The 25793-nt window shown below is 34.8% G+C and overlaps 1 protein-coding gene across 5 annotated transcripts; it reads right to left on the reverse strand.

The window, feature by feature from the left end:
• Positions 1-3695: 3695 nt before the first annotated feature.
• Positions 3696-25747, reverse strand: LOC146133319 (dynamin-1-like). 5 transcript variants are annotated; one of them, XM_083396608.1, is made up of 24 exons: positions 25613-25747; positions 25003-25093; positions 24329-24405; positions 22237-22386; positions 21839-22042; positions 20696-20794; positions 20022-20182; positions 19754-19896; positions 19368-19503; positions 17759-17893; positions 17240-17311; positions 17009-17095; positions 15321-15391; positions 14635-14689; positions 12667-12780; positions 11414-11544; positions 10960-11053; positions 10060-10236; positions 9594-9650; positions 9083-9193; positions 8480-8604; positions 7962-8093; positions 6135-6311; positions 3696-5574 (listed from the first exon to the last, which is right to left on the reverse strand). In XM_083396608.1, the coding sequence occupies exons 1-24, from the start codon at positions 25683-25685 to the stop codon at positions 5526-5528; spliced, it is 2721 nt and encodes a 906-aa protein (XP_083252734.1). In that variant the 5' UTR covers positions 25686-25747; the 3' UTR covers positions 3696-5525. The 5 variants fall into 5 exon arrangements, with proteins under 5 accessions (XP_083252734.1, XP_083252732.1, XP_083252733.1 ...); XM_083396606.1 differs by having other exon boundaries at positions 7962-8096; XM_083396607.1 differs by lacking the exon at positions 15321-15391 and adding an exon at positions 15999-16069 and having other exon boundaries at positions 7962-8096.
• Positions 25748-25793: the final 46 nt, after the last annotated feature.

The following is a 25793-nucleotide window of genomic DNA, read 5'->3' on the forward strand; positions in this document are numbered from 1 at the left end:
GTACTTCGAACCCTTCGATCGGACGGCCAACCCGCCTGCGTGACCCAAAGTTACCTCGCTGTTCACAGCATCATTCGAGCGTCTTGCCGGCCTTGACGGCGAGGCTGCAGTTTGTGATGACGACACAAACACTCGTTTATTATAATAAAATAGAGCATCGTTGGTATTTTAACGTGTATACATCCAAATTTACAAGATTGGTTGAGTGATGTTAACGTTCTCTGTTTAAAAAAATAAATAAACACAACAGGATTCTAAGCATAAAACAAGTATTGTTTTTTTGTTTTTCTAGATTTTTTAAACTCCTGTTTACAAATTTTGTTGTTTTTTGTGCAATCTAGAAAGGTACACAGTCACGCCAGATGTTGACCAATGGCGCAACGAAGCAAGTAGTCTGTAGTAACCCCGAATTTACGCGCCACTGCCTTCTCAGACTTCGCGGGGTCAATGAACTGTAGAAGGCGAGGGTCGTGCAAAGTCGAACGCCGAAACGCGTGTTGAGTGTCAGAGGGCAACTGTTCCGTTGTAACCTTTGTACCCTCGGTAGCGATTCTGTTGCTTCGAAATCTAGGTTGGGGGTCTTTGATGTTTATGCTAGTGCCTACACAATATTTACATTCAAACAGTAACGTCTCTGTTTTGCCTGTTCAGTAGGCAAAACATGTGATCTTTTGACTATACAAGCACTGCTTAAACCAGTGAGTTTTTAAACAGATATCGGAAATACTTCATCAAATAGATGTTTTCTAAAAGGTCGGAGTAAAACCATAACTGCTCTTTTTGTTTCTGTGCTATATGTTTGATTTTGCCAAACATCTGACCGTATTATTAAATCATCCGTTAATCTTACCGAAAAATTTAAAATTTAAACATGAACAAGAATAACTCACAAGTAAACAATACATTTATCGTTAAAAGATTTGCCAAACATGATCCAAAATAATGCTCTTACTTATATACCAAGCTTAGATCATTACAATACCTGTTAAATAAATTTAACAGAAAATAACATGTCAACTATATAGTTACTCATGAACGCCGTAAAAACGAGACATTTAAATTTCATTGAAGTGTTATTCCGACATGATAGGTCTTTTTCGAAATTAGACGTTATTGCGACTATTACGTTTATGTTGTTCTAATTTCGGTTTTATGACTGGAGTACATTACAAACTCTAGTTCGAATCTTATTGGCTCACCATGCAGTTGTTCGGCTATTCATGAAGTTGCTGTCAGACGAAACAATGTCTACCGACATGTACTTTGTACTTTGTATCCTTCTCTTACAAAAATGTTTACTGTGCTATAAATTGCGAACGTGATGGTTCAAAATTGATTTTGGTTTTGAACTTGGAGGCAGACAGAGGTTTACGTAACCCAAGGTAACCCCGCACTTCACGCGACCGATAGTAACCTGTCGACGGTTCAGACGTTAGTAGGTGACATTTTTTTACCTTGAGCTAGCGTGGCAACATTAGATTGAAACGTTGATAACGCGTCACACCTGAGAAACTACTCGAATAAAGAAGCACACGTGATGATGCAGCTGGGTACTTCAGTGCACTTTTGGATCCCTGATATACATTCAAGTACAAAGCCACCAAATATATATTTATGTTTTTGCTCCACCCTAAAGAAAATATATTATACTAATTAAAAAACCAAAACTCGTTAGGAAGTACATTGATCAATGGGTGAATAAAACGACACATCAAAAAATTAAAATAACGACTTGCTTTCTATGCCCATTAGCGGATTAGCCTACATTTTAGCGATTATACAATAAACAACATGGGAATATATGTTCTAAACATAAACTTGTTTATTTATATGCAACTTAGTCAAACGGAAATTTACCAAGATGAGCATGACACTGACATGGTGTCAAGCAAACTAATAAAAAATATAAAACTTTAGCCAGGCCCACGAAAAGGAGGAAAAATAAAAGCAAATTACCGGAAACATTGAATTATTTTGAGTGACCACCAAAGCGTCAAGGCTTCAGTTTTGAATTCGAAATAGGACTATGACGTCATTTTTTAAGTTTCCGTATTTTGGTAGACCCTTTTGTCAGGTATTTATACCTGTTTGCTTTTTTGAAGATAAAATGAGTCACAACACTACTTAATGTTACGGCAACTAATTAAGAACACGCAAAACACTGAAACTTTCCCAATATAGCAACGAGCGTCAGATGGCACAGATAGGTCAATGGACGCTTGAATATGTCAAATTGTTAAGGCGAGGCAATAAGCAAACTTTCCATTCCGATTTGTACGTCAACATCACATGGATCCCCCATAGTGACAAACATAGGATTTTATTTTATCATAGTAAACATATACTTCAATGGCGGCAACAGAATAAAACGTTTACCTAGCTTATACATTTTTTAACTTGTGGTCTGTGGTATTCTATAATAAGTTGGGAACACAATCTACCACAGTTGATTGCTGTACGTGCGACTTGTTTGCTTAAATTAAATTAGTTTTTCAAGGCCCCATATTGTAGATATCGCCCGGCAATAATTACTGAACCGACGATGATGGAGCAAACACTGCACCCATATTCGAACGCAGATTGCCTTTGTACTTTTAATCAAGTCTTAAACAAGCGTCTAACACTTTTGTTTTTTCTTATGCACATATTATAATATAATAAATATAATAATTATCAATCCCTTACGAGTGTCTCTAAACCAAACATTCTTTCTTTTTACTAATGGTTTATTTTAAACCAGCGACTAGCGGTGCTTATTAGTGAAGTTTTAACTGAACGAAATGGAACCTTTGTCAAGCTCAAGTTAGGATACTGAATTATGGCGACTAAACCTCTGTACTGACGCCGAGTGGAAATTATTATATCGCGTTGGTTTAATTTGCAACGTTTTCGAATCTAAGAATTTTTTTCGAAAATCGTTAAAAGCAAAACAACATATCCAACACTTAAATTGCAAAATATATACTATATTTACAAATACTCAATACTAATGCTTCTAACATATCACATGTTGAAAGGCCTAAAGGAACTTACTAATAACGAACTCCTCATGTTCGTTATAAAAAAATGTCCTCTTATTCCTTTCCTTCTCCAAACAACTGCAAAATGTTTTCGCTCTTCTAACTAAGTTAATTAGGCTATTACTATGTTTTCCAGCATATAAATACGTTTCACTAGGGCTATCTAACAGATTACACAATTCTTTAGGTCCGGCCAATGCGATTGAAATTATTAAATAGCGGGAATGTCCCGGAAGCACAAGAGGATTTATTTTGCTCACAGGTGATTTGTTGTCTCCCTGAAAAAATGTCACTTATACGTACGGCCAAGTAGAAAATTCGGTTTTCAGCAAACTTAACATTTGTTGAGTACATATTTATCAATTCAAAGGTCCTGGTATGTAGGGTATTTCATCCTACCTTACACTAAGGGGATAAGCAAGTTAAATGTAAAACTTGACGTTTTGACAACAACCAGGTTTCCTACAAACCTAACGAACTACGATTAAAACAACTGTTTTTTCCAAACACTTGTTGATCCAAGCCGGCGATAGGCCTACGCAAGGGATTTTTATCATGTGAAGGTGTAAGTTTTTGATACTATTTTTACAAACTGGTATCTCTTCGCCTGTAAAATATTTAGTTTATGTCCGATGTACTTGTATAGCAAAGAGATAAACAAGAATCATTTTTGAAGATAATCAACATATTTACTTATACTTCAGTTTGGCGCTACAATTGAACACACATAAACTCAACTGACCAATGGAAACAACACAATTGACACGTGATTGCGAGCGACGCAGCATAGAACAAATCAAAATTATAATGGCCAATCAGGTGAGTTTCTTTTAGTGCGGCTCTGGGTAAAAAAGAAATATCTGTGGACTTCAAAAACTAAAACAATTTTCCAGGAAACGAAGTAAATAATGTGAAGAAAATTTTAATCAAAAATCTTTAACGTGATAAGAAACTGGTTCTCGGTGTAGTAAAATCAGTGTCCCTTTTGATATTCAAATATATTGTACGGGCTTTAAAGGAAGCATTGGATTATCGTTGAGGAAATAACTAATTATGAACAAACGGTAAACCCATCTTATAGGCTCTGAGTTTGCTAAAGCGCGAGAATAATACACGCTACATAAGGTATAGTCGGAAGTATGCGAGCTTTTATTTACAATATGCAGTGTTGTATTCAGGTTTTTGCTGAAACGCACCAAGTCATCGTTGTGTTAAGGATTGTTATTCGGACGCAGGCTTTTTAAAATAACAGCTCAATTTACGATTCACGTGGTTTTGTTAAAACAGTTTTTTGATGGAAAATAATCAAATCGATCAGTTTTCCCTTTTTGATAAAATTCCATTCGCTTTTTATGCAAGGACGCGACCTGAACTGTATTTCGTCATTACGACGGATTGCTGTGGGAGATTTAAATGACTTGTATACAACACTGCAAATATATAAATCAAAGATTGCCACGATAGAAACATCTAAATATCTGGAAACGAAGGTTAAAACATTGGTCCTGTATGTTGAAATAAGTTTTGAAAACAAAATTGACAGTGTTAAATAAAAAGCACAAATGATGGATAGGCTGCTAAATTTAATGACAAGTTAAGAAAGGTGAGTAGTATAACGACTATTTAAAATGCAATGAAATATCTAGAAGCCTTGTCTTTGTTATTTCAACTGTGTAAAAGTGTATTGTCGGTGGCAATCTCTGAACAGATAAATAATCATAATATTCCTGCTACTGGCTTGAAGAGTTACAATATGAAATGTTGCGCATATAATACGGAGAATAAATTTTGGTTAAATGAAGGTTGTACTTCAAATGAATCAGGAGATAAATAATTAAAAGCAATTGCTTTAAACGCTCGTGAAGTTATCACAATAGTGTTTAAACTAATCAACATTTTCGATTTTTCAGCAAAAACTGGTTAGCTAAATTAAAGTGAAAAACTATATAATTCACATCGAATTAATGACAGGCAGCAATTTAGCTAAGTGCATATATTTTACTGGCGTTGGCAAAAAACGCGGGTATGTCAGATTTCTTTTAAGAGATTGCAATTTTGGGAGTAAATTTCAAATTTCATTTTTAATTTTCCATGAATGGTATAAATAAAAACATCCAACCAACACCAAGTAACTGTTTAAATGAAAGGGGAACACGCCCATCACAAAATAACATACAATATAATGTAAACAAATGTCCTACATGCTAGCGACAATGTACAGTAAAGTGCTCTACAGCTATATATATATATTATTACATGTAAAGATCATATGTGCTAATATTCCAGACGTTAATCAACGGAACAATTGCGGATTTGCTCAGCACAATCTGTGACGCAACAAGAAGCGATAAGAAGAACTAAAGAAGTGACGCAAAAGTGAAATTCTACTTGTAAGAAGTCTAAATAATTAGATGAGTTTCAGTAGATGCCAAACAAAATTGAAAATCGCCTTCACGTTCCCACTTGACGGCCTCGAAGATTGTGGTGTAATAAAGAGGTGACTGTTTACGTTGGACGATTGGGAATAGACGGTCTTCCGGTCGGGGCTGGGCGCCTGAGTTAAAAACACACTTTCGTTGGTCATAAAAAAACATAAATTAAAAGTACATTTTGCTACTTATTAAGAATTGTGGATCCCTAAACCTAATGGATAGCGGCTAATAAGTAGTATCAGTTCGTGCCCGATACTAGGATGATGTCGGTGCCGACCAAATGTTAGATTTACTTGGGGGTGATACGAACTATAGTTTGCAACGTAACGTAATATTTTCTGCTTTAAAAGGTAAATATTTCAGAATAACAGCCAAGGTAAATAAATGTAGAGCAAATTTTGGCCTAATAATGTGGACAACGTTGCACTTGCATGTTAAAATCATATCAATTTTTTGGCAATATTAGGAATGGCACTTAGTGTCGAATCAAAAGGCTATAGTCGGCCGAAAATATCTTGTATCGGCCATAAATAATATAATTATTGTCATGTCTTTGCGTCGGCCTGCGTATCGGGCTGGTATCACCAATATAATAAACAAAGGAGCAAAAATTTAACCGAAAGAACATAACCAAGACTGAGTCAACTTCATTCTATTTCCTGCAAACGAAGATACAACCTACCTTGGAATAGAGGGGGGCGCCCGGGTGGAACCGGGGCGGTTGGGAATCGGCGGTGCCGCCGCGGTGGGCATCATCGGAGGGGGCATCGAGGGCGCCTGGGAGGGCAGACCGGGGGGCATTCGGCCACCGGAAGGACGCGCAGGCGGGGCTCGCCGGCCAGGACTGCTGCTCCGTACGCTGGGTTAAACAAGGTGATATAAAACACTATTGGTAAAAGAGTATGAAAAGGCGTATCTTTATGGAATCCCAACCATTGGCAGCAGGTTTTTGCTTGTCGATCACGGTGACGATGCCAGTAATAGGCAAAATATATATTCTTTTATAAAGTGTCTGATCCTGGTTTTACTCAGGTTCTTAAACTTTGAGTTTTATTTGTTTGTTTATTGTTAAAAGGGGTTATTTGGTTATTTTTACGTCTGCTTTTCTCCGTCTTTTGCACTACACAAAACCTGTTTGGTTTGTAGGCACTTTTGGGACCGGTGCGTGACCCAATAAAAATGGAGCGTTTTTAGCGGCTTTATATCATGCTCACGACGCTTTGTCATATTCATAAGTTAAACCGTATAACTAAAAAGTTTTCAAATCGTTGCAGGCAGCAGCTGCGCCTGTGGGGTAAACAAGACCTAACGCAGTGACCAAGTTCAAAGTAAAAGTCATCATTGAAAAAGAGTGCAATAGTATTAAACTGGGAATTTTGAAAAGTTCGGCGAAACCTAACGTTTGAAACGATGAGGGTGCTTATTGGTGCGAAATTGGGATATAAGCACTTTAAAACAAATAAAATTCGTTCATTATAAAAGCTTATTGTAACACTTGCCATTAAGGATACAAAATTACAAATATTAAACACAATAAGAATATTAAACTGTTAGTTTAACAAGGCATGACTGTTAGTTTGATCAAGACAAAAGACCTAAAATGATTGGATTACTTTACATAGGTTCACTAGGGTTGTTTACTTTGTAGATTTCTGCAAGTTAAGCCCTTGATACTTTGCCAAAGTATTTGGAATTCTGTGTGTGCAAAATAACTTAATAGAAAATAATCAGTCGTGTATTCGTACCCGGATTACAGTTTAAAATTCAACTACACTGTCTTTAAATTGTGCCGCGTTTTTTTAAAATATATCACAGCCTAACACGAGATAATAAGAATAAAAAAACAATCATAAAACGAAAAAAAAAAATAATAATTGCCAGTATGGCAGAAATCGGCGCCTCGCTATATTAAATTATAAACTGGCTTTTTAAATCTTCCGTGAATATACTTCTAAATCCAACGGTATGTTTATCACAACGCACAATGGAGCTTTATATATATATCTGCGTATTTCACACAGGAGTTGTAATTAGTGCATCATAGGTTGTCCAACACCGGATAGCATTCGACATGCTCGAGTCGCGTGATTCAGCATTTCACATTTATTTGGGTTTGGAAAACGCTCGCCAGCCAGGCCGCTGCTTACACAGTAGACGCGGTTAGTCACAATCAAACAAGGGTTAATGTGCATTAGTCAACAGCCGGTAGCTGTACTACTAGCTAGGACAAGTAATCTCATAAGCTGAAGCAAATTTTCTCAGCTAGCGCTTTGAAGAACAACAGAATCTTTTTTCCAACAAAGTTTTTTCGAAACCACTTTTTAAAGGGCCAGATTAATGACAAAATTTGGCCTTTTTATCGAAACCGTTAAAGCGATGCTTAACATGACATCACGTTAGGAGCTTGGGGTCTGGTTACAGGCGCTGACAAACAAGTTAGGTTCATGCACGTTCCCTATTACAGTAGTTCTTTTTTTGTTAAACTAGGGCGGCGGTGCAGTTCAGCGACCTCGTCTTGACACTGCTCCAGCGTTTCAGCGGCGCCTGTTGCCCGTGGACCTTTTGGGGCAGGAGGGCGCCCCCGTCGAGAATGTTTTCCGCGCTGGACGACCGCACCATTGCGGATCCGGGAAGAGGGGGCCTGCTTTTTGTTACGTTTAGTTACTGCTGGAAGTTGGCCAAAACCGTTGGTTTTCGACAGCTTTTAAGGTTGAACGATTGACTGTTTATTCAGGCGGTTTACCGAGAGTTTACCCTCTTTGTAAATGTCGTTAACTGCAATTCTCTTTAAAGTGGGCGTTGCGTTAATCAGTGGACGACAACCAAATATATTTAAATCAATGAGCGAATTTGACGTGCTTTTCAAACACTAAAAAAACAAATATCCCAACGATATTGAAATCCAAACAACATTGTGATTTACCCGTTTTCATTGTAAATAAGAAAACACGTTATATGCGGCTAAGGTTAGATTAATTGTTGGCAAGTATAGTTATTTTGATGTTTGACTGTGTTTTAACTGCTTACCTTTGTCTCATGGTGTTCACAGGTGCCGACCCGCCGCCTCCGACTCCGTTGTAAGAGGTGTGAGTTGGCGACTCTTCCTGGATCCAGGAGTTGTCCACCGGAGGCGGGAGATTGGTCTGTGCGGTCTGCAACAATGGGATGTGTTCTTACTTCTTAACACGAGATATAACGAGCGATTTGCTGTACGACGATGTTGCACGATGTAGGAAAACAATGGAATAATAAAATATGCTACTTAAAACATACCTAGTTAAGGTTTTAACCAAGTGTAAGGAACATGAAGAGCTCGTGTTATTTCAAATAGTGTTGAATCATAAATTAAGAACGTGATTGTAATGCCCATTTGATTTTATGTTACAAATATTTTATAGGTGCTTTTGTTCCTGTATATACTAGGAACTACAAGCCGTGGGATAAGCTTTGGTGAATTGTAGGAAATGTTGTGATCCAATTTATTTAGGAATTAGCGACTAAAAAGCAAACGGGTAACTGTAATTAGTATTGGTTTAATGAGAATGGTGATTTGAATCCTCGATATCCTAATAGTTTCAAGTAAAGTTCCCTATGCATGCTACCAAGCAAAACCGTATCATTCTGTACCACCTTCATGTTGATGTCTCCCATGCACTTGAGAGCCTCCTTTAGGCTCTGGTACATCTTCACCATCGTGTCCCTCCTTTCTGCTTCCTCTGCCGACTCCTCCATCAGATTGTTCTGTCGTCAACAAAATTACTTTTAAAATATATATAAAGCATTAGAAAAAATCACAGTGACGGCGATAGGTTTTAAACCATTACCAACGCCGCTCTTCCAAAAAATACAAATACTTTAATAGAGTTATAAAAGATATCGCGCACTTTAAACCAGGGGTGCTGAGTTGGATAAGAACTTTAAAGCAACCAGAGTTTAACTATGCCTGAAAAATAAAGTCGAATCCTAGTCCGTAGAGTCCAGAGTCCGGCTCTGGAGACCAACACTACTGCGCATTTTTAACGCTTCTGCAAAGTTGGCAGGATGGCAGCTCGTGCCGCCGATAAGACACACATATAACCTCGCTATCGGTTTGCGCCCGTTTAATGAGACCACTGATATGCTGTCTGCTGGTGAAGCTTACCGCATTCCCTGTGGAGTAGAGGTGAGCGAGAACTTCCGTGCTGATAAATTCCTTTGTCTGTTTGAAATATAACACAACACATGTGACAACAAACAACAAAAGTGTATCAGTGTATGGCAGGTATACTGTATTAAACAATATTAACGCGAGAACAAAAATTTGAATAATTTGATTGAAGTTTGATTTACTTCTGAATGGCTTGTTAGGTGTGTTCTTCGTGTAACAAATAAGCAGTCATAACTAACAATAATGAATCAAATGCCGAATTTGAAAAGAATCAAATAATAGATTTTTGTGCCAATCGTCAAATCATATTGGTTTTAAATATCAACTACCAGCATCTCAACTACACAAGTTTTGTTAAAATAATTCGCTTTAAATACCCAAAACGGCCAATGAAACGCAAAACTTACCGACCTAGTTCAAGTCACTATCGACTGCTAAAAAACACCAAGCATTCACTCGCCTGGTTGATCATGATGTTCATAACGATCTTTGGCACCAGATCGCGGATTGTTTTGTTGACGATGGCGATGTAGCTGTCCACCAGGTTCCTGATCGTCTCTACTTGCCTCTCGAGCTGAGGGTCCAGACTGGAGGATGCCGATGCTGCGTCGGAAGAGGAAGAATGGCTGGAAGAGGTCTACGGTTCGAAAGGAACAATGCGAGTTAAAAGGAAGTTTTTTTAACGTAGTTTTTGACAGTTTACCGGTAATGGAAATGGACTTACTTCTATTTAACAGAATTTTGAAAGACTTGTTGAAAATGAATGTTTAAACGTTTGAAAATATATACCATTCACCAAACACCATTTAAGTGAAAGAGCACTATTGGTGGAAAATATGTTTTACTTGAACGTTCTTGAAGGTTTACTTAAAAAGTGGCAATAAATATCTTTGCTATAAAACCTATTTCCAGTTAGTAGGCTTGTTGTGCGGTGAAGTGCGCGGAAAACACATAAAAATATATGTTTTTTTTTGCACTTCCAGGCACAGGTTTTGGTAAGTGTTCTTTAGGAACAGGTCGAATCGTCTTTTTTGGCGTTTTTAAAGAATTTGTTACACATGTTGCGAAATGTTGGAAAACTTTATACGGATATTTATAGTTGTGAATATATCAGGATAACTTGTACAATGTAAATGGAATATTGGCAAAAAGTTGACAGAGCGGTTGCAATTTTTGGAAAGTAGCAAGTGGATTAAATACGTCTCAATTCGAATTTATTCGTGTTACAGAAAGGTCATGCTCTTTTGATACTTCAGGCGTTCCAAAAAAATTCCAAAAAGATCGATTTATACGAATTTGCGTTTACTTTTCGAACGCAGCCTTCCTTATAAAAAGAAAGTTTGCTTTAAATCACCCTCACCTCAGTGGATCGTTCAGGGTAAACTCCAGCGCGAAGCAGCGAGGCTTTCCAGCTATCCACCACTTCTTGGGTCTCAGCGGATAACTCAAGTTGCCTGTAAAGCAATAAAGCACGGTCACAATTTAAAAACGACTCTAAGCGTAAGTGAAACTGATATGCATTTTAAGGAGAGTGAAAAAATATACAAATTAAGCAAATGACTTTATCACCTGTGTTATAAATCGCAAAGTTGAAATGTGTTATACGATTAAATACGTTTTTAAGAAATTCTGATCCGCAAACATGTGCTTTCACTGTCGAAAAAATAACTGAAATAACTCATATTTAAACCGCAATTTTTTTCTCATAAGAAAAAAATAAGATTTGGTAATAGTTAGGGACTTTTTTTCTGCGCTATATATATTATATACATTTGGTTTGGTTTAAGAGTGGAAATTTGTCGTGTAAATCTTACCTATAATCTTTGTAGACGTTTCTCGATTCCGTGTTAAACAAAGCAAAGCCATATTTGCTCGACATGAATCCCTTTTCGAGATCGCGCATACGAATGTTGTCCAGCGACAGGACAAACTTTTTGTCTTTTTCCTAGAAAGTTAAAGCAACATAAACATTTACAAACACTAAGCTAACAATTGCAACACTTTGGTTAATACATCCAACATCGCTTCGAAAAAAATGAATAAAGAAAATGTTTAGATTAGAGACTCAGTGGTCAACCTATTACGAGTGGTGGCCCATTTTATTGAACAAAACACTTTGTGGCCCCAGGGCTGCGGAGTCGGACTCGGGACTCGAGGAGTCAGTTTGTTTTACTGGAGTCGGACTCGGGACTCGAGGAGTCAGTTTGTTTTACTGGAGTCGGACTCGGGACTCGAGGAGTCAGTTTGTTTTACTGGAGTCGGACTCGGGACTCGAGTAAGATCACGTAAAACTACCCGACTCCACGTTGTTTTATTTACGTTATAGGTGGAAATACAGGATGTAGAGTGTAGAGTCAGGGTAGGACTAGGGACTCGACAAAATCGCATATTAGACCGGAGTCGGACTTGGGTTTTTTTTTAACCGACTCCACAGCCCTGGACTGGCCCCTTGCTCACGTTTTAGAATAATGCTTCATAAAACGTTACAAGAGAAGTCTTAAAGATGTAGTAAAAGCCACAAATCGAGTTTAACTGCCTACTAATCAAAAACATATATGTTTGTGAACCTCAGAAGGAGGCTTCACTCCTAGATGGTCCGCGATTGAGAAACGATGGTTTAGGCTACAGGCCTTCTGGTGACGAGCATTTTGAGACCAAATTCTTTATTCTTTTTTGGCTTAGTCTCTAAAGTCAAATGCTGTGGTCGGCAACGAATGTATAAGCCTAGACAGAATGTTTTTTCCCTTTACTTCGGTTTTTCTGATTCTTCGGCCGACATAGTCGCCAAGTCGCCAAAATTCTGCCATACTGGCTACAGGGTTGAAACAAACGACCGCCAATGCAAAAATAGGTCTATTCGAAGGTCAATTAACATTCACAACGTAGCATACTATTTTCGGACACAAATGTTTGAAAATGTTGAGCTATTTTAAAAACGATTAAAGCAATAAATAATTCTTCTGCTTATACACTGTACCACGGACGCACTGTCGTTCAAACAAAACTCCAAACTAATTTTTGTGCGATGGCAGGACAATAATCGAAACTCGTGATTTGTGCAACCTACCTCATCATCTTTGTACCACTGAAGGTTCTCCGCACTTAAAGTGAACCAGAATTCCTTGGAACCACCCCGGATAAAGCTTAAGTTGTGCATCGTTAGCCATCCTTTGCGGATAACCTGGTTAAAAAAGCAAAACAGGTTCAACTCGACAGGTTGTCGGGAAGGTTTCGTCTTTCGTCCGGTTATAGTTTGTCAAGAATGTGTGTCAGTTTAATTGTTCGGCCATATTTAGCTGGAATTTTTTTTAAACTGTAAATTTTAAAGATCCACCATTTTTATTGATGTGAGGAATCTTTATTTTTCCCCCCGAAGGCTTTAACTGGCAAACAAACATGTAAAAAATCTACTAAAATTTACTTTTAAAGTTTCTAATTATGACAAAGTCCAGTGGTATATTTTAAAAGAGAAGTTTACAATCTAGCATCACAAAATTTTATAATACAAATTTAATGAGCATGTTGTTTTACTTTGTACCTAAAGGGAATACCTGCCAAGCACCTTGTCAACAGATAACTTAAAAATGCAAAATTTTTGCACAGCACATATGCGCAGACACAGCAGTTTTACAAGTTTGCAGAACAATTAATAAGCAATTATTGGTGAAACGGTTAATATGCAATGTTAGTCATAACATTGTGAAACATGCATAAAATAACTAAGCATTTTGCAATTAATAACAAAATACTGAGAACCTGTCGCATATAAAAAAGAATGGCAGCTAGAAATATATGTCTTTTAGTGTGAATTTGTTGTGATGCGTATAAATGTGCATGCAATTGGGAAGATAGTGTCTTGCGTTGATTAATAACATTTAATGCAGTGGTTTAACATAGGGGTTTAGGTCAAGTATGTACGGCCAATACACTGCAGACTTCAGCAACTAGATAATTCTAGGGTTCCAATTCAATGAATCAGAGCAAAATGCGGCCAATTCTAATTTTAATCTAATTTAGGAATTGCTTGTGTCATCTAATTCTAGTTATAATCTAGTTCGGATTTTAACAAAAATTCTTCTTTGTCCAGTGGCATTTTTAGTCTTTTAGTCAAAACAAAGAATTTAAATTAAAACTCTTTGGATGGAACGACTTGTATGTAACTTTTTACAGTCTAAAAAGCATATGCAATGCTAAAATCCATAAAATTAACACACGCATATTTACCATTCATATTCTTAATTAGAATAATTCACGATTTAAATGAAATTAATTGTGAATAATCAAAGTAATTCTAGTTGAAACTTGCTTTGTTAAGAATGTGGTAATTCTAATTCCAAATAAATCTAGTTGTCCCAAGTCTAACACAGCGTTACGTGCATTGCCGTGTTACATTAGTATAAACAGTAGCCATATGTTTGTGTTATCCTAAGTATGATTTCACTGTTTAATGTATGGCAGCACTTGGTTAGTGTGTGAAAGTTGTGTTTATGTGAACTAAAACTAGCAGTGCTGTGCAGGCATTTGTGGCAGTTAATGGTCAAACCTTCACCAGGACTCAAAGCAAACCCACCATATCCTATAAATAACAATCAAGCAGTGGTTATTAGTGGCTCATTAGATCACAAAAATGTGAAATCAGCATATAGGGTGATGTGAATGGTGTTACGTACTGGATGCAACATTGTTATTTCCTTGTTGCATTTAAAGTTGCAGCAAATGAACACACTGTGATTGTTTCACTAGATGGCCACACAAAGATCTATATATTTTCTTTTTATAGAATTTTTTATTTGGAGTTAAACATTAATTTTCGTTAAGTGGTATGCATATTTGCAGTCATGCCAAATCTTAGTTTATTTTTCTTAGTATTATATCCACCATACAACTACCAACTGTATAGATCAACAAAATGTGAATCAAGTGATATTTATCAGCATTACATACAGTATATGCTGAATCACGTAAGGTCTGTCTATTCTACATCAAACACAGTCTACATCTACAATTCTTGTAACAGCAAAACAACTGTGGTTACCTGATTGCCGACAACTTTTTTCTTTGTTCCCCGGTCAACTCCTTTTTGTGAAGCACTATAAGAATTTTTTTTAAGTTTAATTGTAGGAAACTAGCTTAATTAATAAAATAAATATGAGTTACCTTGACAAATAAATATAATAACCTAAAGTAACTTTTCAAAAAGATGGCTACATCATGTTTCAATGATCACCAATCACCAAAAATTAATTCTTCTTTAAACATAATTAGTTATATATAAAAAAAAAAAAATTAATACTTGTACCAAATACAATATTATTCATGCAAATAGAAATTTGAACAATTAATATTTTTTGGTCGGAAACCATTAAAAAAATAGAACAAATATTAAAAAAGGTGTATCCAGTTTTGTATGGTGGTAATAAAAGTAATTGAGAAAGAAATACGTTAGTAGATCAAGAAAATCAAAAGCGCCCCTTTTTTGCATGTGTATTTCAACATTGTAATTTCACATTCGCGAGAGTTATTAAAATCAACGACCTAAACACTAATATTTCATATGTATAAATATATAAATATATACAAAGCCAAAGCAAACTATTACACATTATAAATATACTGGATACACCACAAAAACGAAGTAAAAGTTTTAAATTTAACAGAATGACATGCCAATTAAAACATGCAAAATTGTGCAATAAGGAATCGCAATTCAAAGTTTTTTACTTGGCAAAACCGATAAAATCTTCATGGTTTGTGTTTATGTAAGAGATCTCACAATCTAGCAAAAAGTCGACCTACGCAAAACAAAATAAAGGAAGCTCATAAGTCTAGAGTTAAAATTAGAAGGTGCTTGAAAAAGGCAAGACAGAGAAAAATCAACTTCTTGACCGATTAAGTATTTGAAAATGTGCAAGTCATAGGCATATAAAAGATGTTTTAAATAACAAATCTAATCAATTGTTTTAGGTTACAGTCTCTAAACGCTGTCAAATTATTTTTAAACAAGCAAGTAGGTTTTCTACAAAAAAATAGGAAATTTTCTACAAAAATAAGCCTTGAATAAAAATCATTGAGATTAATTCTAAAATATAAGAAGTTGATTTTAGCCTGAAGAACTTTTTCAAAACATGGCCTTGAATAACTTTAGGTCAAGCATGATGTCAGGAATGAGTCATTCCAAGTGCAAAGGAAAATATTTAGAGTGATCCCCCCTTCAAATTTTCGATAAAGACAACATATTGTAGTATGATTTTGCCCAAATTTTTTTCTCAATGTTTCAAAAAATACAAATATGAGATTTAAAACCCCTCAGCTAAAATAAATCCCAAAGCAACTTTTTCCTATAGGATTTGTTGACCGCACATCCTGACAAGACATGCTCCTTCATCCACATACACTTACGCTGCAAAGCCTATGAAGTCTTCGTGCATTTTATTTATGTAACAATATTCAAAATCAATCAACCTTAGAATCTAAGAATAAAAACACATGGTCATATTATGACTTATAAAACTATGCATCTTCTTAACTACAGTTACAGAAGAATTATTATTAAAACATAAAGTAAAAAAAAAAAACTTTGTCATCATTTGTCATAAAACCTTTGTCATCATTTGTCAGCGTGTAACTTCTTTTTAAGTTAAAATCAAATTTAAATGAAAAAGACACAAAGTGCCTTAAACAGAAAAAATATTTTATTTTATTTACAAGTTTCTAATAGGTAAAGTTTTAATTTAGCCCTCTGTGAATCAACATTTTTTCTTTTTTAATTTAACAACAGGTATAATTTTTTGGGGGGCATTTTTATCTAACTGTCAATATATATATTTAATGTGGCAGAAAAGCTGTTCAAATATTACAAATAAGTTTAATTGTGATTTATCATAATAAAAGTTAACAAACTTCACTAGTTAATGCACAGTTATTGCATTATTTAAGATGCCATACAATACTGTGCACATTTTGAACTTGAAGGAGTAAACAAGCAAACTCAAAAAAGAGGACATCAACATATTTTTACTGTTTGTAATTTTGCTGCATGTGGTAAATTTAGAATCTTTTTTGTGAGGGAAATCCTAATTTGGTTATCCCAACAATCCCAGACATACTTTGCAGTGAACATTAATCAAATGTTATACAGCGAGAAACTAAAACTATTGCTAATTAATCCTATCTGCATTGTGGACACACATCAGATAATGTTAGACAGGTTGTAACTATTAAGTACGATATACGATTGAGTTACATAACTTTGGGTATCAACTGAGGGATTAACTTGGTCCGCAAAGGGTTAAACATATTTAACAGGCTAATCAAAATTATATGTTGGAAATTCACCAGTCTGTAAAAGGGTTTAGAAACGTTTAGCTCCAATAATTTAAACTAAATATTGCAAACAGTGGTGAAAATACCTGTGCCTTAGTTTGACTCTCTTTTTGCCTAACATGTGTGCTCACAATTCTGTCTGTTTCCTCCCGTAGCATTGGGTATCGCGACATCTGCATGAAAATTTGACATAAATTTATTAGTTTTTTTTTTCGCATTGAACAAATAATATATTTGAGTACTACATCAAAGAGACATGAAAGTACTTAACTGTTACAACTAAAAGTGCTACATGAAAGAGAAATAAAGGTACCTACTTTTTGGCTACATATCCGCAGTACATTCATCAATTCACTGCTCACCATGTCCACACATTTTACAGCAGGCTCCTGAAAAAGGTTAAACATTTATGTGCAATAAAGAGAACATTACGATTTGGGAAGCAACAAAAGGGTAAAACAGTAACTAAAATAAATTTAATTCATGGGTATGTAGATTGACTATGTTGAAAAAGCAGCAGTTTCTTACAGAAACACTGCATTTATAAAACCTTGGTTATTTTAACAAATCATAACAAAAAAGCAATAGAGACATTGACCAGAATTTAAGCACAAATATAACACTCAGGCTATGAAACCATCAGAACAATTATTTATTACAAATCATTTTAAGGAAAGGCAGATATTTTCTTTCTATTAATTTAAAGCATGAATATTGCATTATTTAGTTCAGTGAAACTGTTTGAAAATGTCTACAGTCCTATATGCTCCACCTAGGGTCCAGGAATCATGGATAGCAAATATCTGAACAAGAAAACCAATTATAATTTTAGGTACCTTTAAACTTTTAATTTGGCTTTTTACAATTTCCTCGAAAGCTTGATCTGGTGTGAACAAGCCAGTCCTGATACCATGAATATTTTGGATCACAACTGAAATTTCTCTACGCAGAGTTTGTTCATCAAGATCCATCTAAAAAGTTACAAATTATGACATAAAATCCAAACCTTGTAACTAACATGGCTATAGCTGGGGAAATGAAACCAAGCCTGTCAATAGAATTACTTAATGCATTTGTGTTGTTACTTTTACTTGTCTCACTAAATGGAAACTTTCAGTTAGAATAAATTCAACAGTTGACAAGCATAGTTGTAGGTTACGGCAAACTACATTAATAAAAAGTGTTTTTTACATTAATTAACAGTACTACACCTTGGAAATGAAGTTTATTTATGGGTTATTAAACTGTGTGTTGGTTGTAGCATTGCATGTTCAATAGTATAAATTCGACAGCTGACAAGCATACTTGTAAGTTACAGCTATCTCCATGAATAAAAAGTCTTGTCACTTTATTGAACAGTACTACAGCTTTTAAAGGAAGTTGATTCATGTGTTATTTAACTGTGTGTTCGTTGCAGCTTTGGTATGTTTGATAGTGGACAGTGGACGGATGCTGAATGCGCTTTTAATAGCAGCAAAATATGTAATCCTTGATTTTCCAGATTAAATTTATCCTGGTTTCCCCATAGGCTAGCTTTGACCATCTCAATAAAGAACAGCATTTAGGTATTCAGCCAAAATATAATCTGTTGGTTTATAATTTTTACCATTGAAGCACCCGACAAAGTCACCTTACAAAACATAAAACATTTACAAAAATTACTGTAATATTAATAGCTATACTGGGTATATTAAATATTCTATTACAGAGAAACACACTTACGAGACATCACTCAAACCAGAATTTTTTTAAACTAAAGTATATTTGATAGAAGTACCAGAATGTTCACCTAAAATTTACCTCTTTCTGCAATTCTTCTTTGTATTTTTTGCCACAGCTTGGATCCCATAATCTTGGAAAAGTCTACCATACAACATTACATTTACCTGAATATACTGGTTTTCTAAACTTTTTTTCTAATATCTAAAATATTATACTAACGAACTCGCTGCAATTTGCATTTAACACTGTTTTCTCATCTACCACTCATCTGTCATTTTTGTTTAATTTAATATTGCAAATATGCACATCATAAGATGTTTCAAAAGGTTAACGACACTGACATGCTACACAGGTTAGAAAAATATATTGCACATTGCTATCCCTGCAGCAAAATATGAACCTCATAAAACTGGCGCTTTTTTTAGAAGTAAAGAGAGTAGTTCTTTCCAAATCTATAATGATATTTGATTTTCTTTCCTAGACCTTGGCACAATTGGACAAGGATATGGTTCAAAGACTCAGCCTGCATAAAGCCTGCTATGCTAAAGACTAGAAAATAACTGAGACTGAGACTAAGACAAAAAATGGCCACAGAGCGGGATGAATTTAATTGGGGTTCGTAATTAGCCTAATTAAAATTAGGCAAATCATGGAAAAAAGTCAAACAGTTTTTATCTAGCTTTTACTGAAGTAAAATTTCACATAGCAATGCAGTTGGTTTACCTTGACAAGTTCGTAGGGAAACCGTTCATGGAATATTCTGTTAATTTTCGCTCCCCCAGAAAGTTCACTTGTGTCGATTGAGGCTCCAGTTCCCTCGATCAGTTGCTCAAACGATTGGTTAAAAGCCTGAATCATTCTGCATGGAGTGATAAAACATTATTGACTGTAACTTGCAATCGAACAGCCTTGAACTTCACAGAAAACATATTGCAGACTTTAACAGTGGACAAAGCCATACTAGATGTATTTGAACTTTTAACATTTCAATAATGATTAAAGAAACTTTATCTCACTGGTTTGTATATCTTTTTAGAATCAATATAGATTCTAAAATAGTTTTAAAGAGTTTTATAATCTATATTGTATCAAGGTTCTTGCTATCTTACTGCAGCATAGCCTTAGTCTTGCGAGCTGGATCATCAGGCTGATAATTCTTATACTCTTCCACTTCCTTCTCGATTTCCATCATTTGCTTTTGTAGTTTGGCTTGGAGTGCTGGCAGTGTGTCTTTGATGTGGTTTGTCAATTGCTGGAAAAAAGTGGACAATAAAATATTGGTAAAAAAATTGTTTTATGGTTACAAACACAAACCAACAAGTAAAGGAAAAAAATATAATGAACATATATATGCTTTAATTTACTGGATGTTCGGACCTGGTTAAGAACTTTCTGAAGATGCGGCGTTCCCAGACGATCAGCCATGTGACGATAAGAAGAATGGCTGATGAAGAAGCGGCGTTCAGCAGCTAAGGCTGCCCTGATGTCTTTGTTTCCATCAATATCTTTCTGACTGCGGTTCACCACACCAATGTAACCTATAAGTTGTTTGATTGAGAGTTATAAATCATTTATAGCCACTGTTATAAATACAATGATCACGTATCCTTCAGTTACTATATATGGCCAAGAAGCAGAATATATTTTTAAGTGTTGCAGCTTGCACACAATTTATTTTTAGCCTGAGCAAGGGAGGTGTATTGGCTTTATGTTTATTTTCTAACTATAGTGATTTATAAAACAATTCAAATTTACCTTGAAGGAGTACACTTTAGGAGAGATTTATGGGTTTACTTTTATTATAAATTTTATTATTTACTACTAAAATTAAAAAATATATATATTTAAATGAAAAAAAAAAACAATAAAAAGTATGCACTATTGTTAAAACAATGATTTTGTGAACCAGCCTAAAGTACAATGGCTTAACACCATTTAAAAATATATATTAAAATTAAATGATTTGTAAAAGTTTAATGATTTAAAGACAGGCAACATATGCAATAGGAAAATGAATCCCTTCTTAGAAATGAAGCATTAATGTATCAAACCTCTTCTTAATGGTAGGAGTTTGTTTTCTAAAATAGCTTTTGCATCAGTTCCATCATCCATGAGATCAAGTTTGGTTATGACTCCGATAGTTCGCGATCCTGCAAGTAAATACTTCCAATAACTATTTGGAATAAAATTTAGAGCTTCGACATTTTACCAAGAAAAATTTCACAGCATATTTAATAAGGAATTATCTCCGCTTGGGCGTTCTTAACTCAGTGGAACCTAAAAATATTCAAATGGTACACAAACATCTAGCATGTCGGTGTTATATTATACCAGCTTATATTACAATCCATGTTTTTTTTCTATTTATAAAAACATAAATGTGCAGCTATAGCTTAAATATGATTTGTTTTTTATGACTTTTTTGGGCAAAACAATATCTTTTCGAACCAAGTTGATCGCAGTGACAGTAAAAAAGACAATAGATGGTGCACGACCACAATGGTTGACAACTACTGATTAAGGTAATCAGCAGACAACAAGAAAACAATTGATAATGGTAACTAAGTATTTTTGTATCAAGTTACACTGTTTGTAGGAGAGTGAAAATTAATGGCAGAGTGTAATAAAAGATTTCCTTGAAAGGTAATTCTCTAAAGGCAAAGTACTTACATGGACACCAAGTTATATATAATGACAAATAGATTACTGAAAATATATAATGACAAATAGATTACTGAAATGCTGATATTTGGTATTACCACAAAAGCACATTACACTTTTAATGGCAAAATATGGTAACACAAATCCTAAATACCAAACTATATCTAAAGTGTGCAACTATGCAGGCATGTTATAACATGTAACAACAAAATATTGTCTTTAGCAACAATTTTGACCTGGAATTCTTAATTATGTTTATATTTTCCTAAGCAAGAAATTGCAGTTATGTAGTATTTTAGTTTTTTTATAAACTATGTGTATTAAGTGGTAAAAAAACAAAATAATACAGTAAAATCAGTATACTTTATAGACACTGCATATATTTTTATTATAAATATTGCCAAATTAAACAAACCCTGGAATAAAAACAGGAACATTTTTAGGTTGTAAACTGGTCGATAACCATATACACAGTTTCACACCTTTTAATATTCAAATGTTTACAACACACAGTAATAACACGACAGAAAAACCTTGCGGGTCGAATTCTTTTGCTACTTTCAGGGCATCAGAGTTGGCGAGATCAGCATTAGCAGGAGACACAGCGAGGATGAGACAATTGTCTTTGGACACAAACTGAGCAATCATGTCTTTGATTTGGTTTTCTATGTCCGCCGGTTGGTCCCCTACTGGGACCTTGGTGATTCCGGGCAAATCAACCAGGGTGAGGTTCAAAACTAACACAAAATAATAAAAACAATAAGACTGTGATGATATACACAGTATTTTTAACATACGCATCAAACACAGATTAAAATAGCAAAATTTTGTTTTTTTCTTGTAAAACAATTCACTTTGCTTTGTAAGGCACATACGCATATTTTCAACAGATGTTTATTTTTATAATAACAAAATATCAACTCATCCCTACCATGTGGGGAATATACTCTAAGATTGATTGGGATTGCACTGATTCCTTTATTTGATCCAGTCATCCGATCTGTTTCTTCTTCAATCTCTTTTCTAATATCGTCAAAATTTGTAAACTTTTTCCCTTTGCAGTGTAGAAATTCACCCCATTCTGCAAAAATGAGGCTTGGTTATACCACAAACTTTAAGCTTTGATGAGAATAGTGCAAATATGGTTGTTGGCAGTTTGTGGAGAATTTTACTTATATGACTAAATCAAGCAAAGATTTAAAGTATAGAATTTTAATCAAACACTGCTAATATAAATGAATAGCACAAGTTAAACCAAGGTTAGCAAGATGGAATTTCTCCCAAATGTAAAAAAAAGGGCCAAGTGTAACCATGTACAGTGTTTTTTTAAAGGTGTTTAGGGGGGCCGAAACGGTCCCTTAAATTTCTCCAGCGGTTTCCCAAATTTTTGACTTGCAACTTTTTGGTATTTAAATAAAACACTTGTGGTCTCTTAAAACTACTTAGTGGTCACCCAAACCAAACCTTAAACAAAACTGACCATGTATATCAACCCCTGTTTCGCAATTCACTAGATGCAGGTGTACAAGAATCACAATATTCTATCTAATATTCTATGTACGTATCCTTTATGGGTCAAACACAGCAGGTTAGAGTTTGCCGATTGCAGGCAAGGCTTATAGTGGTAAGTGCGAAAAAATGCATTAATTGGTTTATATTAATAAAGCTTTTTTAGAAGAGGCTTGGCCGATTGGACACATAAAAAGGCATTTTTTAATGCAATGATGTTTATCACTATGGTTTGGAAACATGTAAAATTGTTTATTTATAGAGTTCCAAACAATGCAATGGTGTAATTTGTGATACAGTGACCTCAACGAGGATTTATGGACTGGCAATAGTTACATAAGAAGATAAACTTCACATTAATGCAAGACATGGTCTGGTGTCCCCCAAATCCTTGATCTGATTTCATGACTGTTTTTAATGCTTTCTATAGAAAAGACACAAACACAGCCTTGTACTACAATTAGATGACTATGTATCAAAAGGTTAATGGGCAAGAAACACAGGAAAGAGAAAAAAATATGAATAGAAGGTTTAAATTTATTGCTTAAGATTTGTCATTTATTAACCTAGAGGAAATTCAAACACACCAAGGCATTGAATAGGATAACTATCATTAATTGTTTTATACTCCAAAGAGGGCTGTGAAAAATGTTCTCCTGGACCTCATGTTTGAGACGCCTGGGTTAGACCATAATTATATGTTAAGTGTTAACATATTGGATATATCATATATGTAAATTTGTTAAAGCTGACTAAGCATAATGTAATAAACCATATAGGTGTGGTGTACCTTACTTTTTTAAGGATTTTAGTTATATTCGTCTAAAGATTATGTGACAATTGGAAGCTTTAAAACAATAACTATTTCAGTAAATGTTTAGTGCCTTATCAAGTCCTGCTTTAATTACCAGAAAGTGCATGTTGACTCACAGTAAATTTGTGACTCATAAGAACAGCATTGTATAGCAGGAAAAGGGTAGAAAATAGAGTCAGTAAGGAGTAACATAACAAGTTATCACTGCTCTAATCAGGAACAAAGAAGTTCAAGAGATATAACTTGTCAAGTTGCTATTTCTTTACAATTGACATACTTAATATGGGCATGTCAGATCTTTATTTGCATTGCAAACCAGACAAAAATAGAATAACGAAAATTCTACAATAAAATGTGCACAAAGGTGTTAATTATGTGCACTTTGGTCTCAATTTATTTGACAAAATGTGTTGGTACAAGTATGAACAATATGCATTGTTCAGCTTATTTCAGCCATTGTGTACATTAAACCAAATATCCAGTATAAAATTCCTAAGGAGAAAAAAAGTGCTTGTTTGTTACTTAATTACAGGTTTCATCTTTAAAAACTTTATATTTTAATTCAAACTGTCCCATCTTTTCGTTTGTTTATCTCTTATGGCAACATATAAATATACCACAGCAAAAGCTACGGGTAGGCTTAAAATATTTTACAAACATAGCAAAGGCAAACTCCATAATGTAGAGTGAATAAATTTACCTCCATTACGTGATGTCATCAGCTGTAGAACAAGTGGCCTCCTTGTCACAATCCCCGACCCCCTCGGCAGGAAATCCCTGTAATGCACATTCAAATAGAATTTAAATTCAAATTTCACCCTAATATTCCAGGAAAAAAAGTGACCAGAGATTAGCATAAGGACTGTTACAGATGTTTCATTCAAAAAAATAAACCAGGAATTAACTAAACTCAATTCTAATAAAATATTCATTCCCAAGAATGATAGTTTTTGGCAATAAAACGTGTAAAATAATTAACAATATCTTGATAACATGATAGCAAGGCATTGTGATTTGTTTTCGCAAGAAACCAATCGGATAGAATTGTCAGTTAAATCAATATCTCAATTAGTGCTCTTAGGCCAAAGTGAAATTTGGTCCCATATGAACAATGAAATGTTATAAGTTCAATAAAAATCAATATTACTGGAGAAGGGCAGATGGTTTTTGATCTATAGTATTGGTATATCAGCACACAGGAAATTAGAAACTTTCGTAGTCAAAATAATTTACTAGAAATGTGCAGCAAACTTCGGATTCCCAAATGTTATGATCATATATTGTATATTTCAGCAAAACTAAATTACAAAACAACAATAATAAAGCAAAACTACATCTATATATATAATTTAATGTTTTTCCAACAGTACTTACTTTCCCACAAAGTTTTCCAAAACACTACTTTTTCCAGCACTCTGTCCTCCCACCACAGCAATTTGAGGTAGATCAATGTTTAATGACGCACCTTAACAAGTTAATAAACATAATTATCAGTTTATCTAAAGACAAGTTAGCCCTAACAAAACTTGTTTAGATGTTAAACAACAAATCTGTGTTAAAAACACTGTGTTGTATGACTTCTTACTTGGAGTATACAAACTTAACTTAACATAATATCAATTCAAAGTAACCTTAAATGGCCGGGTTGCAGTCATCAAACCATGTTAAGTGGTAAATGATAAAGTGCTAAATTAGAAAACTTGCAATTGTACGACATCAGTAACCAGTCTGCAGTCTGGCAGGTGCATACCAGAGATTTTTTTGAAAGTAGTTTGTGTGAACAATAGAATTAGTAACTCGGACACATAAATTACAGCAAAAGGTTAAGTTGTGCAAGACTCCCATTAAGGTGTGCGTGAAGCATTGATTGCACACCTTTAAAATTTGGCGATGCACACATCAGATCTCAGTGTGAAGTGCCATCAAAATGTAGACTAGATCGGGTAAACACTATGCTTTAAAAAATCCTTTAATATACACTTACCTGTATGTGCAAAGGCATCTTGTAATTTGTTGACTAAAGGAATCAATGCTTCCATTCCTGTATTAGTCGTCATTTTGGTTGGTTGTGTATATACACCTTATATATATAGATAAATTTATTTTATACCATGTCACTGAAAAGAAAACAACATTTTTTAGATTGTTCTGGTTGCTCTTAGCTA

The sequence above is a fragment of the Ascidiella aspersa genome, chromosome 9 (assembly GCF_963924565.1).
Source record: "Ascidiella aspersa chromosome 9, kaAscAspe10.2, whole genome shotgun sequence".
NCBI lineage: Eukaryota > Metazoa > Chordata > Ascidiacea > Phlebobranchia > Ascidiidae > Ascidiella > Ascidiella aspersa.